At 37.8% G+C, this 18,530-nt stretch overlaps 1 protein-coding gene across 1 annotated transcript; it reads left to right on the top strand.

Annotated features, from left to right (window-relative positions):
• Positions 1–342: 342 nt before the first annotated feature.
• On the top strand, positions 343–17,999 carry ubald1a (UBA-like domain containing 1a). The gene is made up of 3 exons (XM_051673701.1): positions 343–588; positions 1,366–1,425; positions 16,129–17,999. The coding sequence occupies exons 1-3, from the start codon at positions 481–483 to the stop codon at positions 16,426–16,428; spliced, it is 468 nt and encodes a 155-aa protein (XP_051529661.1). The 5' UTR covers positions 343–480; the 3' UTR covers positions 16,429–17,999.
• Positions 18,000–18,530: the final 531 nt, after the last annotated feature.

Raw genomic sequence — 18,530 nt, 5'->3', positions numbered from 1 at the left:
ACCGTCATTCATAAATTCTGCCTTCTAGAACATAACAAATAAAGCGTTGCATGACGGGATATGTAGTGTTTTGTTTAGAGCGCAACTTCAACATGCGCTAATTTCCACGCCATGCAGTTCATATGCGTTGTTCTTTTCTGTTTTAGAATAGAAAATTTCACGCTGTATGAACACATCTGTAAACATCTATATCGAGCGCGTCAATTTATGAGCCACAGTAAACCAGTGTCATCAGAAACACAACAAACGTGGACTCCTGAGGCATACAATTCCCATGACCTATGCCCCGCTCTCATTGGCTGCTTCGTGCTGTCAATCATCTGGCGCTCCTTACACCAGCGCTCCTACAGTAAATATTTGTTTGCTCAGCCGGCTGTGATGGTGGACGACTGAAAGAGAAAAGCGGAGAGACTTCATCTCAAAAATCCTGTCCCGGGTAAAACACTATTATTTGTGGCTCGGAAGTAAACGCCGGCGAATATGGATGAACTCAAGCATCAAGTTATGATAAACCAGTTCGTCCTGACAGCTGGATGTGCCGCAGACCAGGCGAAACAGCTTTTGCAAGCGGCACACTGGCAATTTGAGGTAAACGCAGCGCGAGCACACCATACAGCGCATTGTTTGTGTGATGCACTGCATACCCAATTAGCGTGTCTAAATAACAGTGCTATTAATGACTAATAACAATGTTTAGCTTCCTCCTTGAAAATGTATAGTCTAAAAGCATTTGTTTTATTTTTGGTAACGAACAGCACCTTAAATATAGCTACAGTATATATATACTATAACATTTGAGTAAAGCTCAACAGAGGTAGGCTTCTATCCAATTAGAGTATACTCCAGATTAAATACTATAATCCTTACCCATGACACACTACTAGCTTTCCATGCTATTATGCAATGAAGATGACCGCTGACAGATTACACAGACTGCACACCAGCAGTGTTGAATACGAACACAATATTGTGCTTTCGTTTTTCATTTGATCAGACTAGATGCACACATATAGCCATTCTCAGCTCTCACAAATTATAAAGCCCCCAGAGTTTTCCAGTCTAGCGTGTTATAAACCTATTTAAGTATTACTACAGTGTTTCCCATTAATGACCTAGACTGTGGCGGCCCGAAAATATTTGTACACTCTCATAAGTGTAAAAGATCTCTAACGTTGTGTTTTGCGCCGTTGCTTTGTTAAAGCATCTCTCACTCCCAGTCAGTCAGCTCCCCCTGCGCGCGCATGCTCTCTCTCTCCCTCACACACACACACACACACACCCAGACTCACAAAATCCTGTGGGAAACACTGTACTATTTTTATATAATATTATGAGTAATGTTGTGTTGTCATCTTTCATTCACAGACAGCCCTTAGTGCCTTTTTTCAAGAGACAAATATCCCTTACGGCCCCCATCATCAAATGGTGAGTATGAAAACCATCAACTATTTGCTTATAGTGTGTGCTTTATTGGATGAAAGTTACTTTGCCTGTGTTTATTGTGTTTATATGGTGGCTTTGGTTGTTTGGCTGTAACAATAACAATGTTAAGATGTAGCCATATCGGCCATGTTGCGGAGAGATGGGGCTTCCAGAAATAAACACACACAGACAGGCGGGCGCTGTGTTCACTTCACTGTTATTACTGTAGTGTGCCGAGGTAGGCATTATTTCAGTGTTCAGCATAAATTCAAAGAAATAATGGCCACAAGGTTAAAGTATCATGGATGTGAGTATGCGTCGGTCACACAATAATCAATGTATTGAAATTGGAATATTCAGTTCCATGTTGAAAAACAAACAAACAAACAAACATTTGAATTATAAATGAAATGTGCATTATGGCGAAGGAGTTCTAGAATGTCTCACTGTCACTGGATTCGTGTTAATGAAACTTTGTAGTATTTGTTATGGTGGCCCAGCAGTGCACAACACAACAAAATTAGCAAAGCAAACAAATGTTGAAAACACAATGGAAATAAATCACAGCATAGCGAAATTAAGCCACAACACAACAAAATGAACACAAAATAAATATCTTTAAACACTAATTTTTGTTGTTGTGTTGTGGCTTAATTTTGTTGTGCTTTTTTATTTCCGTTGTGTTCTCGGCTTTTATTTGCTTTGCTTATTTTGTTTTTTTGCACCCCTGGGCCACTGTAATTTGTTACTTGCTATAGAGTTTCATTATTTTGTTGAATTTATTAGTAATAATCATGTAATTACACATTTGGCACCTTTTGATGTTCAGTTACATATTACACGTGAGTACAGAAAGTTGGGCAATATTTCAGATAGCAGTTAGCTCAATGTTTGTGTCTGTTTGAGGTTTATTGATGTGAGGACAAAGGGTTTTGGGGGAAGCCATGGGAGAAGACTTGTACACTCAAAAATGATTTTAAGATTTACGAATTTCAATTTCATAACAAAGTTCTATCAAATTGAATTGTTTAAAATAAAATAAAATCCTAAATATTTAAAAAAAATAAAAAAGTTTCCTCCAAAGCAGTCATTTGTAATCACGCTGCAGAGGTTTAGACTTTTTTCTGATCTCTGCACTCTGTTATCCTACAACAAGAGAAAACTGGGTCTTTCTGGTGTGTGTTTAAGGTTGTTTTGTTAAAAATTACACAATTCAATTTGATGGAATTTTGTTATGAAATTGAAATGCGCAAATCTTAACAAATATTTTCTTGAGCTTATGGAGTTTGAAGTAAATCTAGACCATTGTTTAATCTAAAAAATAGGGCAACTTGCCCACTGCAGCACAATTTAGATTTATCCGGGTGAAAGCAAAAGTTGCAAAGGTGTAATTTTGTTGCAGCCATCATCCTCTTTTTTAATTTTTTTTTGATTGGTTGTGCGTACTGAAAAACGTGGTAACCTGCAGTTGTTTCCTCAAGGATCTGGTTCTTCTTGATCTAAATATTAAATTTTAATATAATTAAAATATTTTAGGGTTTTTTAATTTTAATAAAAAATTATGCAATAAGCCAAGGGAGGCCGTGGGTTACAGGGATTTTACCACAGGTAAGGGGCGTTCTTAGGCACAATATGAAGAAGAATGCTTAAAACCCCCTTATCCCTTGTAAAATCACAGAACGCAAGGATTTGAGTGGCTTCTTGCTTTTATATAAAACAGCGGCAACAGCAATATGAGGAAAGAAAATAAAAAACAATTTTTTTAAGCAATTCAATGTATTATTAATAATAATCTGATTAAGCAATTCTTTCTCCAAGTAATATAGTTAATTTTCTTAACAGCAGGCTGTTTACAGTTGCTAGGAAACATAGGAACATGTTGCATTACAGAGGGCGAATTCCAATTGAAAGTGATCATCTCTATGCCCAACTCACTCCGAAGGACAGAGCTCTTGATGTGGGCACAAGGGAGTATGGCATTACTGTATGAATGTGCCCTTCTCTCTTTTTTTTTCTTTTTTTCATTTTTCCCCTTTTTCTCCCGATTTGGAATGCCCAATTCCCAATGTGCTTTTAAGTCCTCGTGGTCACGTAGAATCCCAGTTGCCTCCGCGTCTGAGACCGTCAACCCGCGCATCTTATCACGTGGCTTGTTGAGTGCGTTGCCACAGAGACATAGCGCATGTGGAGGCTTCACGCCATCCACCGCCGCATCCATGCTCAACTCACCATGCGCCCCACCGAGAACAAACCACATTATAGCAACCACGAGGAGGATACCCCATGTGACTCTGCCCTCCCTAGCAACCGGGCCAATTTGGTTGCTTAGGAGACCTGGCTGGAGTCACTAAGCACGCCCTGGGATTCGAACTAGCGAACTCCAGGGGTGGTAGCCAGCGTCTTTTACCACTGAGCTACCCAGGCCCCCGAATGTGCCCTTCTCTAACAGTTTTATGGAAGGGCCCTTTGTGAAAAATATATTTTCTTACTTCCGCTTGGAACGACTTTTTGAGTGGTGCCCACTTTCCATAGTGCCCTACAAGGGTGCAAAAATGTTGTTTGGAAAACACCCAAACATGGCTCATCCAATCAGAATTCATGGTCGGAACTATAGGTTTTGTAATTAAAATTAACCCATGAAAATTTGGTTGGTGTAACCTAATTTGTCAGGTTGATTTAGTCAGATTAAATAACATTTGTGTGTTTAATTAAACTAGTAAATTTACCACACGAAGCACATTTTTTGGTTACACAACAAAACATTTTTTTGTTTGTTTGTTCCACAATTTCCACTGCACTGGCACACTTATTCTGATGGTAGAATTGGGGCTAAAACAAGTGTATGAAAAAATCAGCAGATTTGTGTGCTTGCATGACATTATGTCTTTTATGTTGAGTTTGTACTACATGGTGTTGTTTGGATTCAGAATGGGCCGATAAATATGAATGGCTGATGGCGACTGTGGTGTTTGATCATCTAATGTAAAAATCATGTAAATGTTTTGGCTGTCAGCTACAATTGTTGCATTAAGTTTCTGTTAGTTGGATGTTGATCTTTTTAAAGCATAATTGCACAGGTTCAGGCCTCTCTGAAGCTTAACATCTGTATGTATTGATGTTCATTTTGAGTAGGGCTGCCCCCTAATAGTCGACCAAACGTTAGTTGATGAGAAGAGTCTTGGTCGACCAAGTTTTGATTGGTCGGTTGGTCGCAGAAAAAAAACTCCACAGGAAGTGGCGAAGTCACGCAGTCAGTGACGGACAGACATGATCATTTACACAGCTGGTCCATGCGGTAATTAATTATGTCGGGCAGTAAATCCAAGTGTGGGATCATTTCAAGAGGGTAAAGGATGACCCCAAGAAGGTGACATGCAAACTCTGCAGGCAAACATTTGCCTATCATTCATCGACCTCAAACATGGCTTATCATTTGAAACATGTAAGTAGCCTAACGTTAGCCACTTAGCATGACCACTCACTCTAACGTTAGATAACCTAGATAAATATGCGCTATTATGCTTATCCAAATGTTCGTGGAGAGTGGGGAAGCTAAATGAGTACCTCGCTTACTGCATGTTTAACTTAATGTGCATTTCACTCTATAAATTTACAAAATGTTCAGACAGTCTCCTTGCTGGTTTTTCCGACACATTCAGAATCATTACCGCTTTTCGCTGCAGCTCACTTCGTGTGTGCGCTTGAAAAATTTATATTTTAAAGGCTCATTATTATAGTTTAGTATTTCTCTGTAATGTAGAACAGTGTTAGCAATGTTACTTATAACATTCTTTCTCAGAACTGGAACTCAAACCATTTTCTGATGCCCCCCCAAAAAATTTATGTTTAAGTAATTAAATTAATATCATAAACGAGCAACAACTAGTCAACTAATGGCTTAAACTAACGACTACTAGTCGACTAGGAAAATCTTTGGTTGGGGGCAGCCCTAATTTTGAGTTGCCTATTCACAACAATTATTTATTTTCAATAATGGCAGGTCGTCAAGGGCTGAGACTAAGCACTGAACAGATGTAATTAGGGGTGGGGGGACAAATCTTTCAGCGATACATCGTGATTCTTTCTCAAACGAATCTGAATCAATTCTCAAAAGAATCAGAATCGATTCTGAGTTCAGTTTAAACTGCAGCAGCGCCATGGCACGCACCAACAACAGATATAGAAACAAAGATGCGCATTAAGCGCATACACTAAAGTCAGGCGCACAAACACGACTGTTTGCAGACTAGGTGTACCAAATACATGACCATTTGTGCCTAAATGAGGATGAGGATAAGGGTTTGAAATCCATCGTAGCGTTTGCGATGGGTTCATGTGATCTACTCGCAGAGAAAACAGATGGAACAGTGCATACGAGATGTTTGATACATTTCTGAAGCAACAACTGTGCTATTTAAATCACTTTACTCTCACCTGTGCAGGTGAGGACAGGAGAAGCTGACAGCTGCACTCTCATTGAAGCAGGTATATCTCTCATCCTGGACCAGCAACATTCAGTTGTGGTTATAGTTAAAAATTAAAATAAATAGGCATGGCATAGATTAATTTAAAATAATAATTAAATACTATTAAATGAATAAAATATATATAATCAGTTGAAGTAATAGAATTCAGTGTGTTTTGACGGAGAACCAATATTTTTTTCTTGTACTTTTTAAGAGATTTTTTATAAGGTTCTAAAGAAAGAAACTGAAACATTGTGATGATCTATTAAACTATAGAACCGTTTATTTAATCTTGTGGATATTCCATGTTGTGTTCACAGCTCATACTGAATGTAAAAGGCCAGTTAATGTAGTGACATGTTCTGATTTTTGAAAACAGCTGTTAAATAAAAAGCTTGAAAGAAATTTTGAAGAAACTGAAAAAAATAAATTGGAGTACAAGAATCATTTTATAATCGTATCATTACCCTTTGAATCGTAATTGAGGCCAGTGAAGATTCACAATTCTAGATGTAATGTTATATGTTTGTCTCCTAAAGTGACCCTGCTGCAGTCACACAATAACTAACTGCTGACCACGATGGCTCACAACTCACACAGCAAAAGCCTCAAACAGGAAGTGAGGCCGTATCTTACAAAAAGAGGCTCTTTCAAACTAAACTGAGTTTTATAAAGAAGTTTTTCCAAAGTTAAAGTGTGCATTGCTTATGACTAAAAGTGAAATTGAAGACACTCAGTGCAAATTTGGGCATGTCATGGATGTCAATTTGTTACTGTATTGTACTACAAAAGACATTTTGTGTTATTAGAGCAGGGCCTTAACCACCACAGAGGGGTCTGTTTAATATTGAAATAAGTGATTTGTCAATGACAGATTCTTAAAATTGTAGATCTTGTCCCCTCCAATATTAAATGGACAGGTCCATTAAAAAACAGGTCAAAAGCTGGCAATATTTTATTTCATAGATACACTTACCTATGGGGAAAGGTTAAAGAACTGTACATATTAAAGAGAGTAAATGTTCTCAATTGTGGAGGCTGTGAATCGGAAGTTAGACAGTTAGTTTGAAACATAGAATAAACAATACATGTTGAGAAGTTAAGAAATACTATCTTAGTTATCAAAGTCAACAACATTGGACAAGTAGATATTTCTGTCTCGGTCAAAGCTTTGTGTCAGATGGGTGCCAGAAAGTGAACCACATTTAAAACGTGTTTCCAAAAGCATTGATTCCCAGCATATAGACAGTTCTGCGAAGGGACGCAAAGTGTGTGAATCGCAAATGTTCGAACAAGTAGTAACGTGCAATGCAGTCATATTTGTGCCATGTGTTTGTTTTGGTGCCTCTTTAATGTACAATATTTCAGTTCATAAACTCCAGAACAAATTGTTTAGGGCCTGTAAAAATGTTCTTGGACAGAGTGTAATTCTTTAGGGTGTCTGTTGGACTCCCTTTAAACGGCTCTGAACAACTTGTTTTACGATCACTGCATATTGTCCAGGCTTACTTGGCAGAGGACACTGCAGTCAGGATTGACCTCAGAGTCATGTCCTTGATTTAAACAAAAGTGTGGATCAGTCTTCTTTTCATCATAAAACCCAGCCAAAATTTTCAGACAATAACTGCCTATTGTTTTGCTCTGAAATCCTTCTGTACTGTGTCAACACTCAGGTTAATAACCAAGCTTTGAACTGAGAGATCATTTGCTCACATGTGCAAACACTCACACACACATTTTTGGTAAAAATCTACTTAGGTAAATGTAAAATTTACATTTAGTTAGTTGTCTTAATGGGTACATACCACAAACTTTTATTTTGTTTCTTTTTACAGTATATAGCTAATTAGAATGTCTGTAAACTGAGTGTAACCATTAGTGCCCGACCGATATATCGGTCGGCCGATATTATTGGCCAATATTAGCCTGTCACCGATGTATCGGTATTGGTGTATATTTAGACAGGGCAGAGTTAAACGGTGCGGATTTGAGCAATCTCTTCTCATTAAATTGCTAACTAGTTTGTGAAATACATACTGGAAAGTTGTGAAAAATTACCCCCGGGGGACCTGGGTTGCTCAGTGGTAAATTACACTGGCTACCACCCCTGGAGTTCACTAGCTCGCTAGTTTGAATCCCAGGGTGGGCTGAGTGACTCCAGCCAGGTCTCCTAAGCAACCAAATTGGCCCAGTTGCTAGGGAGGGTAGAGTCACATGGGGTAACCTCCTCGTGCTATAATGTGGTTCGTTCTCGTTGAGCGTGGTTGCCGTGGTGGATGGTGTGAAGCCTCCACATGCGCTATGGCTCCGTGGCAACACATTCAACAAGCCACGTGATAAGATGTGTGGGTTGACTCCACCACCCAGACTGAGGCGAATCACTACGCGACCATGAGGACTTAAAAGCACATTGGGAATTGGGCATTCCAAATTGGGAGAAATAAAAAAGAGAAGGGCATTTTATATAACTAATATAACGTTAACCCTATCCCTGACAACCATGTCACTCATGTTTATCACATCTGTTTGCGGTTAGCCAGCTATAGTTTGTCAGTGCAGTCAGTAATGTAGCAAATTGAAAGGTAAACATCAGAGCATCTTTTTGCAGCTCAACAGACAACAGTGCGGTGGTGGATTGTGTGTGGTGAATGTTGATTTCACGCTATGCTGTTACCTAGTTGGTGAGACACAATGCTGGAAAGAAAATAAAGTCCATCTTTTACTCTCCGTGACAACGAGCTTACAGCTAACTAGCTAATCACGTAGCTACTTTCATTGTTGTCAGCTGTTGTCAATGAGTAAACGTGTTCACCAAAATATTTTGTTTGGGATTCACAGTTTGGTACCCCCTTCATTCGAATTTACAAAATGTAAGATTTAGAAGTCTGGTTTTCCAGACATTAAAATAGAATATGTAATAAAAGTAATTAAAATACTAAATGGTACTGATGTTTATTTAGCTATTTATTGTATTTTTATTCTTTATTTAAATGGTCAGCAATTGACTTATACTAAACATACAGTACTGATGTTAATTAAGCTATTTCTTTTATTTTTATTTATTCTTTATTTTAATGGTGGGCAATTGACTTATACTAAACATACAGTGCTGATGTTTATTTAGCTATTTATTGTATTTTTATTTATTCTTTATTTAAATGGTCAGTAATTGACTGATACTAAACATACAGTACTGATTTTATTTTATTTATTTTATTTATTCTTTATTTAAATGGTCAGCAGTTGACTTATACTAACAGTACTGATGTTTATTAAGCTATTTATTGTATTTTTATTTATTCTTTATTTTCTCAGTGTTCATTTCTAGAATTTGTTGACAATGTATAATAATAATGTCAAATGTTCTTTGATAAAAATATTTGTTTAAGAAAGCAGCCTTCTGAGTACCTTTGCATAGTCATATCGGTGCAAAATCGATGCTCAATCCACATAGAAAAGATCTGTTTTCATTCCAGTTCAAAAATTTGCTATATCGGTCACCATATCGGTAATCTGTGAATTTCCCCCTCTAAAATCAGTATCGTATCGGTCTAAAAAATCCCATATCGGTCGGGCTCTAGTAACCATACCCATAAAATAAAAAGTTGCCTTTTTAGAATTAAAGGAATGTGCAGGGTTCAATACATGTCAAAGAAAGATAAGGATTCGAACTCGCGACTCCAGGGGTGGTAGTCAGCATCTTTACTCGCTGAGCTACCCAGGCACCTATTGCCATTCTTTTTACATATTATTCTTGCAATAAATATAGCAGTGTGGTTCTGCAATTCGTTTGTCTACAGCATGTAAATTGTCTTTTTCGGGGATTTTCATCGCAGTCCGAAGAAAAAAAAAATCAGAACACTCTCTGTTAAAAAACCTTTGGATTATCGGCGGACGATTTGTCGGACCCGGTGTGCATAGCGCCATAGGAATGCATTGTTACCATACAAAAGCTTGTTCGGAACAAACATTCATACCGACAAAACGGATTTGGTGTGAACAGGCCTTAAGGCACATACATTGGAATTTGGTGTGAAAAAATCACTTACCAGGATTACAGGGTTTAGTGTATTTTAATGTTCATGGACTGGCCCCATTCACTTCCATTGTCAGTGCATTACTGTAACTGTGATTTTTGCCATGAACCAACATTTCTTTAAAAACAAAAACATTTAATTTATTTATGAATCATTTTTCCAGTTGAGGATATCCTCAAAGAATGGTTTTATTAGATTTAGCGAACTTCAAGGGACAATTTTTTAATAGCTAAGTATGTACAACACACCAGAAAGACCCAATTTTCTCCTGTTGTAGCATAACAGAGTGCAGATATCAGCAAAAAAAAGTCTTAACCTCTGCAGCGTGATTATTACAAATGACTGCTTTGGAGGAAATGTTTTTTTCTTTTTGAAATCAAAGCACCTCCTAACGGCATTATCTGCCTGCTTGGCAACACCTCCCAGTCTCTCTCGCATGCATTCACAGATACAGTGACACCAGATCGTACCATTTTGTGTCCTGTTTTACAACTGAACGCTGCAGTGAACCATCAATTATCTTATTACAAACCCTATCATTATATTACATAGATCATCTGCCACAATGTGTTCACTTTCCATAACTCTAGCCCTAGAACCTCCAAGCTATAGCATAATCGTGGAGCAGTGAAATGTCATCCATTCAGCCCAAAGGAATTTGAAATCTTTCTAGAGTATGTTGTAGATTTCCATTTACATATGGTAAGGACAAACATTTTTCTCAAGCTCATGTGAAAGCTGTAAATCCATCCACTGCTTGTTTCTGTATTCAAATAGTCAGCTTGCCACTAGAGCAATAACAAAACGAAATGGGAACAAGGTTGTTGGTCTTTATTTTTATTTTTTTTCTAAATACCCCTGCAATGTTCATGGAAGTGATTCAATGTGCTTAAACCCCACACAAGCTGGTTTCAATTTCATGTGTTTAAACCAACATGTGCATTGATTCTCAATGGAAGTGGTCACACACACACACACACACTGACCTCCATCTTGAAATCACAGCACTGTTGATGCAAGGAGATGCTGTTTGCTAACAAATCCCACGTTCGCAATAGACCATCATTGGTGTCTAATTTGTCTTGCATAGAAACACAGAAACCACTCAAGAGATCCTTGGGATGCAGTTTGCTTTCCCAGTGCTCAGAAAGAGACACATTTTATGTTTTGAACATTCACTACAAGTGATATCTGTGTTTCCAAGTAATACTTAATAAACAAAAATTAATGTAACAAAGTGGACTGGGCTGTGCACTGCAGGTCATGTTTTTCTATGCCAACTCTGACCTCATTTCTCATCAACAGATCTGTCCTCACAACCAAAATATTTCCATAGCAACCCAGCTGTCGGCCAGAGCATGTTTGTTATGTACACCACACCTCTTGAAGTGTGCTTTGTCAATGTTTCTGAATTATGGAAGATTTGCAGATGCATCTGCTCTTGGTTTGAGAGCCGTGTTAAAGGGATAGTACACCCCAAACTGAAAATTCTGTCATCCTTTACTCACCCGCATGTTGTTTCAACTGTCTTCCGTGGAACATAAAAGGAGCTTAGCAGAATGTCTGAGCTGCTCTCTTCCATTCAATGAAAGTGGTTGGAGACCAGGGGCTGTAAAGTTCGAAAAAAGACAAAAAGCACTATAACAGCATCATAAAAGTAGTCTTTAAGACTCTTTGACCAGATTCAATGTCTTCTGATGTCATATAATTGACCCTTTGCTAAGCTCCGCCCCCCTTGGTTACAATTACTCGCTCTGACAAGCTCTGTAGAACTTCTCATTGGATTGAATGGGAGATTTCCGTGAATGATGCGGTTTTGGGCAAAATATTCTCATAAACGGAATGGATGAAACAGAAGAATGGATAATATTAATATTTTTACGTGGTTTGGTATGAAGACTGACATTGTAATGCATATTTATCTGAAGTTTTTTGTGAAAGAAATTGTTAAATTACATAGTAATTTGATTAAAAACTGTGGAGACTGTGAATCAGAATCAAGGCAAACGAATATTACAGTCACTTGAAAAGAGAAAAACTTCATTTAATAGCGAATACACATCTAATAATATTAGCTTAAGTGACCAGAGCTGTTTATAACATCTCATAACACACTCATTTTGATGCTGTGAACTATTTATTTACTGTCGCTTTTACTATGACTTGAATCAATACCTAAATGAATTAAAGTTCAGTTATAAGCTTTAATTTACCTTGGAGCAAATGTAGGTGTCATTGCAGATGTTCATTTGGGAATGAGGGCTGACAGTTTAATCCATAACATTCTCCTCTCCAGATTTATTTAAAGATATATTTCTTTATTTTTTTTTTAAGAAAGAAAAACACTGCGTGTATCCTCTCTGGGTAAGTAGTAGTGTCACTATTACAAATGACCCGGCAACAACGTGCTTTACATTTTTTGGATTATTTTGATCAAATCCTGCTTCAAAGTACTCAAACACACATTACTTCCATAGACTGTCATTGGAAACGCATGTCAGAATGATGGCAGCAGGCAACAGTTGCTTAGAAAGGTTTGGTCAGAAACGCTTTTAAGGCAGGTCTTAGTGAAGGGTCAGTTGCTTTGTGTGAGAAACAGAAACCTTCTTAGTATGAAAAAAGAGCAGCTTGGACATTCTGTTATAAAAAACTCATTTTGTGTTCCACAGTAAAAAGACAGTCAAGGTTTTAAATGATGACAGTAACTATTCCTTTTAGCTACGTACCTTCTCCTCCACATCTGCAGCAGCTGTCCAGATGACTGATGTATTACTGGATGCCATTTTGTGCATCTCTTCTTAATTGAGGCCTTTTTTAGTGGCATTTGAAGTCTTTGTAACAGTTTCAAAGGCATTTTTTAATCCCACAAATTTCCTGTTGCAAATACTCTTGTGAATTAAAGTCATCTAGGGTTACAGAGGTCCATTTGAGACTCTTTTGACCATCCACAATGGGGTGATTGTGGTGGTTTTTGGAGAGATATTCTTACGGGCGGGTCAATAAAATCTGCAGGCGGCAGGAGTCAAGGTTGCTGACAGGATTGGACTCAGAGTGCCGATGTGATTTCAGCAGTAAGACAATATGGAGATGTTTGTGGTACCTGTGCAAGGGCACACCAGGAAGGATCCCATGGAACAGGAACACAAATCCTCATGCAAGAGGGCATTTTTGCCTAATACATCAGAAAATAACATACGCTCTGTTCCAATACCTAGAACGGCCTGGATGCTTTATATGCTACCATTGTAACCGTCATGTAACTTCATAAATGACTAATTTGAAACGCTCTACTTTACAAAGGCACTAGTTGGATTTGAATTTAATACAGGCAAAGTAAGAGGAATGACACAGTACTCCAGTTGACTTCAGTATGCATAGGACACAATTTTTTTTGTAAAACAGTCTTTACAATGTTTTTTTATTTTATTTAATACTATATTTTAGCCATTGTTTTCAATATTAAATATTATTAGTATAGTAATAATAGTTTCTTTTTCTCACTTTGGCCGCCATCTTGGATTTATTTTTAAACAGAACTTGGTTCATCACAGTCCATTCTGGCATTTCCTTCTTCCTGAACCTCCAACCCCCAAAGGCAGCTCATAGTTTCAGAACAGAGCTGGAGACTGACTCTTAATGTATCAATACTAAACACAAAAAGTTGTACACAAGTAATTTTGTTTATTTCGTGTTCTTTGTTCATTTTGAAGAATTACACAAAAACTGCTAAATCAATACACAGATTATTGATGTGCACCAGGCATATTTGCAGTGACCTGTGAAGTGGTTTATTTTGGTGATGTTGTCCTGCTGCCAAAAACACTGCAGGATGGTGGGGTTGCTCTCATGAGTCCTATTGTGTATTTCTGTAAATGTGGGCTTTGCTTTGGACAGAGGAGAGCCAGTTCAGAAAGGACAATGGAGAGGTCATCGAGGTAATGGAGAAGATGAACATTGCACAGAGGAAGGCAGAGCGGGTGATGCCAGGGCACAGATGAGAAACAGGAAGTAGAACTAGGGTGACCATATTCTGGTTTTCCAAATAATAATAGGGGAATAATAGGGTTCAAAACAGTGTTACTATGAATGCAAACTTTAATACAGTGAAAAAGACACTCTTTTAGCATAACATAAATATATATAAATAAATAAAAATTTCCAAAATTCTTTTGCATGTCCATATATTAAAATAAAATATTTGATGCAATGAGTGTACCTTCATTTACTATTACTATTATTTTGAATGGCCATGGAAAATGAAGCAATATGAAAACAAATTTACCTGGTCGCAAAGAGTAGTCCATTAATTTACCTGATGAACTTTCACCTTTTGCTGACCCTTTATACTTCGCAGAGCTAATGTGTGCTTCTAAATCACTTGCACCTTTATTAGCAACTGACACATAAGTGCCAGCTTTACATGTCATACATTCTGCTTCCCACAGATCTCGACCTGGACAAAAGCATGGGAATTTTTTGTGCAAATCTTCTGTAAATTTGCACTTTCGTTTGGGCATTGTTTCCACTCAGCTGTCATTTGCTGCTACTGTCAAGCAACTGTTTGATGCTGAACACAACAGCGCTTTGCTCGTTCACGGAGAGATTGACAGGCAGGAATTTGGCCAATCGACCAATTGGTGTGCGAGAAGGCGGGACTTACAAAGAGGGGTTAAAGCAATGCAAATATGCGTGCACACACAATGAAGTATTAGACCAGATGCACATTATAATGCAACTAAAGCCGAATCCTGGACATTTTTGCAAATTTAGAAATCCTGGCCGGATGCTTTTTTAAGGTCTAAAAAAGAGGACATGTCTGGGAAAAAGAATCCAGTGGTTCTCAATTTAAAAATTGAGAACCACTGGATTAAGCTATGTTTTGTTAGTTAGGAATGCTAAGAGTATACAGTATATAAAGTCAACATTAAATGGTGTTCGATGGGCGGGACATGATTATGTCCATCTGGAGTTGATTGAATTATGAAAAGTTGCCCTTACAAATCAAAATGGGACCAAGTGGTTGGAAGAGAGGGGTTGCAAAATAAGAGGGATCGGTGATGTCATCCAAGAAGGAAAGACGTTTTAGAGGCGTAGCAAATTATTATATTTTGAACCAGAAACATGTATTAAGAAAGTAAATAGGGTCCATTTGGATTTTATGTTGACTTAACTATCTTCTTTTATTGATACTATACTAGATTTGTGATTTGAGACATGTTGTTTTGCCTCTTAGGGGCCGTTCAGACCAAACGTGTTACTGCGCTTAAAAAAGCTAGATGCTTTCAACTTTCAGTCAGTCAACACCTACAACAGAACACAGGTGTCTTGGACACGCTTTTAAAAGTTGATGTTCTATTTTACTTATACTCCTGTGCAAGACGCTAAAAAAACACCTGGATTAGATGCAACGGTCAAAGATGTCCATCTAGCACACATTTACAGAGAAAACCTATGAAGTGCAGGGACACAAAAATGCAGCTTCATCTCATGAAAATTGTGTGACTGGGGGAACATTTTTGCAGAATATTATTACATGGTTCATGACACTTATCGCGGCAGTTCCGAGGTGAAATGTTCACTGTGAGGTACTTAAAACGAGTTCAATATTCTTCCAAACAGATCAGGCTTTTAAGGGTTTGTATCAGGGTTTAAAATGGGCAAGGAGGAGGCGGGAACCGGTGAGCAATCAAAATAATGTTTAATGAAAACTTAAAAAGACATAAACACAACTGCCACATCTGGCTCAGCCTTATCCTTGTCCTTGGCTGATTAGCCCGATTGGTGGTCGGCCGTGCGCACTCACGGCCCGGCCCCGCCCTCCTCATCACATGGTTACTTTTCTATCGAGTTTTAAATAAAAAAAACTGACCCTCCCTAACCTAAACTTTAAACCTAACCGCTAGTATCATAAAAGCAAATGTGAGGTGAAAAACGCAAATGCTGAAGCAATCATGTCATTATGTGGTGCTTATAGCACCTTCGGCTCACATGTCGACTCCTGTGCTCACAGGGACTCGTACAGTCGCAAGTGCGACACTCTGTCAGTTAAGCTAATGGGCAATTTGATAAGAGTTCAAAGTAAAAGTAATTTTGCCAAAATGTAGGTAGTATAGTACACGTGTGGTTTGAATGGCCCTTTATGCTGTTCCTTTATGCTATCCAAGCACGTATTTGTGATTTTTTCTCCATCCACTTCTTTACAGATGTGTACTCCCGCCAACACACCTGCAACGCCACCAAACTTCCCCGACGCGCTCACCATGTTCTCGCGACTTAAAGCCTCGGAAAGCTTCAACAGCAGCAGCAGTCCTAGCATGGCCACCTCACCCCCTCCACCTCCAGTCAGCTGGGGCATGACCCCACCCATGCCCAACCAGCAGAGCTTATGGACTCAGGGGCCTTCGCCCCAACAGGCTCACCCACCCCCTGGCTGGCCCTCAGCTGTCAACCAGCAAGCAGCAACCGAACAGAAGGCCAGTGTCGCCATGGAGGCCGAGAGATGAGGGCCCGGACTACACGGTCAGGGGAGAGAGGTTAGGGCAGGGTCTGGTTCACTCGTTTTTCTTTCTCACTCACCAAACATGGAGGGGGAGAGAGCTACACCAAGAATAACCAAGCAACATGGACTTTTACAGAAGAGGAGAGAAAGCCAACACAAAGGTAATAAGAGAAACAAAGCAAATGCACATTGCATTACTAAGAAAGAGAGCAACTGAAATGTACTGATATTGTTTTCTATAATAAAAGAGTAGTTTAACATTTACTACAATAATTGCACCATGGATTATTTCTGGTATCTTTTGAATGAAGAACGTTTAGTGATTTTTCTCACCTTTAACTTTTTATTCTTTTATCTGGAGTTCTTTCTTTATGCAAGACCGGTCGTTCATTAGGAGAGTTGACATTGCATGTGCAATTGCAAGATCTGTTTTTGCCGTTTTTAACGAAATAATATTCATTGCAAGCATTCATGTGTACGGTGTGTGACACGAACACACACTCAAACATCAAGTGTATTGGACATTTCCTCTCCCCATTGGATAAGGGGACTTTTCGTACCTCACTGGTCACCTGACTCTACTCAACCAATCAGGGAATCTCACTAGGATATTTTTTCAAACTCAAACAGGATTTTACACAATGCTTTGCTTTATCCATCAAGCAGTAACTCACTGATATTCTCCAAGATTGTGTGGATTGATCTGTTGATTCTGTTTCCTGAATAGACAAAAAGATCTGGATATTTTATGATCATGGTAAAATGTTTTATTTAAACCTTTTTGAGGGGAGGGGCAGGAGGGGAGCAGGTTAGTTGCGTAGAGGGCATTTGGTGAGACTGTTGATTCTTAGTTGGGGAGGATAAGTCCAAGCCGCTAAAAGCTACATAAAACCAGACTACTACAAAACATGTTTGTAAGTAGACTTGTCAATTTGCATGACGTATTCATGTACGTATATCATATTTTGTCATTTCTTGCTTTTGGGGGGAATTCTACATGAACGCTTTTTGGGAATACTGTCACATTATGTGTTTTTAGAGAAAATGATATCTTATTCAGGGCAGCCCCCATCAGCTTTTCTATTGATATTTATTTAAAAATTATAAATCAGAAAAAAATATTTTAAAGTCAATTTAATTGTTTCTTCTTGGATGAAAACAATAATTTTCAAGACGCAATGCTATCAGTAACTTATCTTAAAATTTAGTTTTTATTTACTGTTTACACAAATTTCTGATCAAAGCTTGTCTTTTGGGGTAACTTGTTCCTAAATGGGTTTCCATGTATGTTTTCCCCTGTATGACTGTATTGATATCATTCCCACAATATTTGTGGACTACCTGATAATTAACTTATCATTGTTTGTGTTTCTAAATAAATACTGTATGTCCTATGATGTGACTTCTGTTCTTGAATGGATTGTCCATTCTTGTTCTGGATACTCATTGTACAGGTCACTTAATAAAAAGTTTGGTAACACTTTATAATAAGGTGGTATATTGTACTTTAAAGTACAATATATACTAATAATTAACAGTAGTGTTTTTTATAAATAAACAATAACCAGCATTATTAAATGCAGAAAAAAATATTTTGTTCATTGTTTATTCATGATACATAATGTTTTAACTGCTGTTTATGTATAGGAACTTATTGTAAAGTGTTACTTAAAATTGATTAAAAATATTTTTCTTTTTTGTCTTCTATTGATGTCTCATCATTTCTCTATTCAGAGTAATGTGATGAAACACTACAAAGAATTAAAATGTGTAAAATGTCAAATGTTAATGTTCTGAGCTCAACAGGAAAATATATATTACTTCACTGATTCTTGAGATAAGGAACAAAACATGTTTAAGATCTGATTTTTTATTTCTTAATGCTAAATTAATTTGAAATGGATATATTTGTAGACAAAGATCTCAGCAAACGAACTATGTAAAGGATGAGGTTTTTATAAAAACACTTGTTTCTAAAAATTGACATTTATTCACTTCATAACTTACATCTTACAAAAGTGTGAGTACATCATGGCTTTCATTTTTGGGTGAACTATCCCTTTAAAACAAATGGTGACCAGTTACAGAACCTAAGACATACACTTT

The sequence above is a fragment of the Myxocyprinus asiaticus genome, chromosome 36, assembly GCF_019703515.2.
Source record: "Myxocyprinus asiaticus isolate MX2 ecotype Aquarium Trade chromosome 36, UBuf_Myxa_2, whole genome shotgun sequence".
Taxonomy (NCBI): domain Eukaryota; kingdom Metazoa; phylum Chordata; class Actinopteri; order Cypriniformes; family Catostomidae; genus Myxocyprinus; species Myxocyprinus asiaticus.
This window is presented reverse-complemented; position numbering and strand designations above follow the sequence as displayed.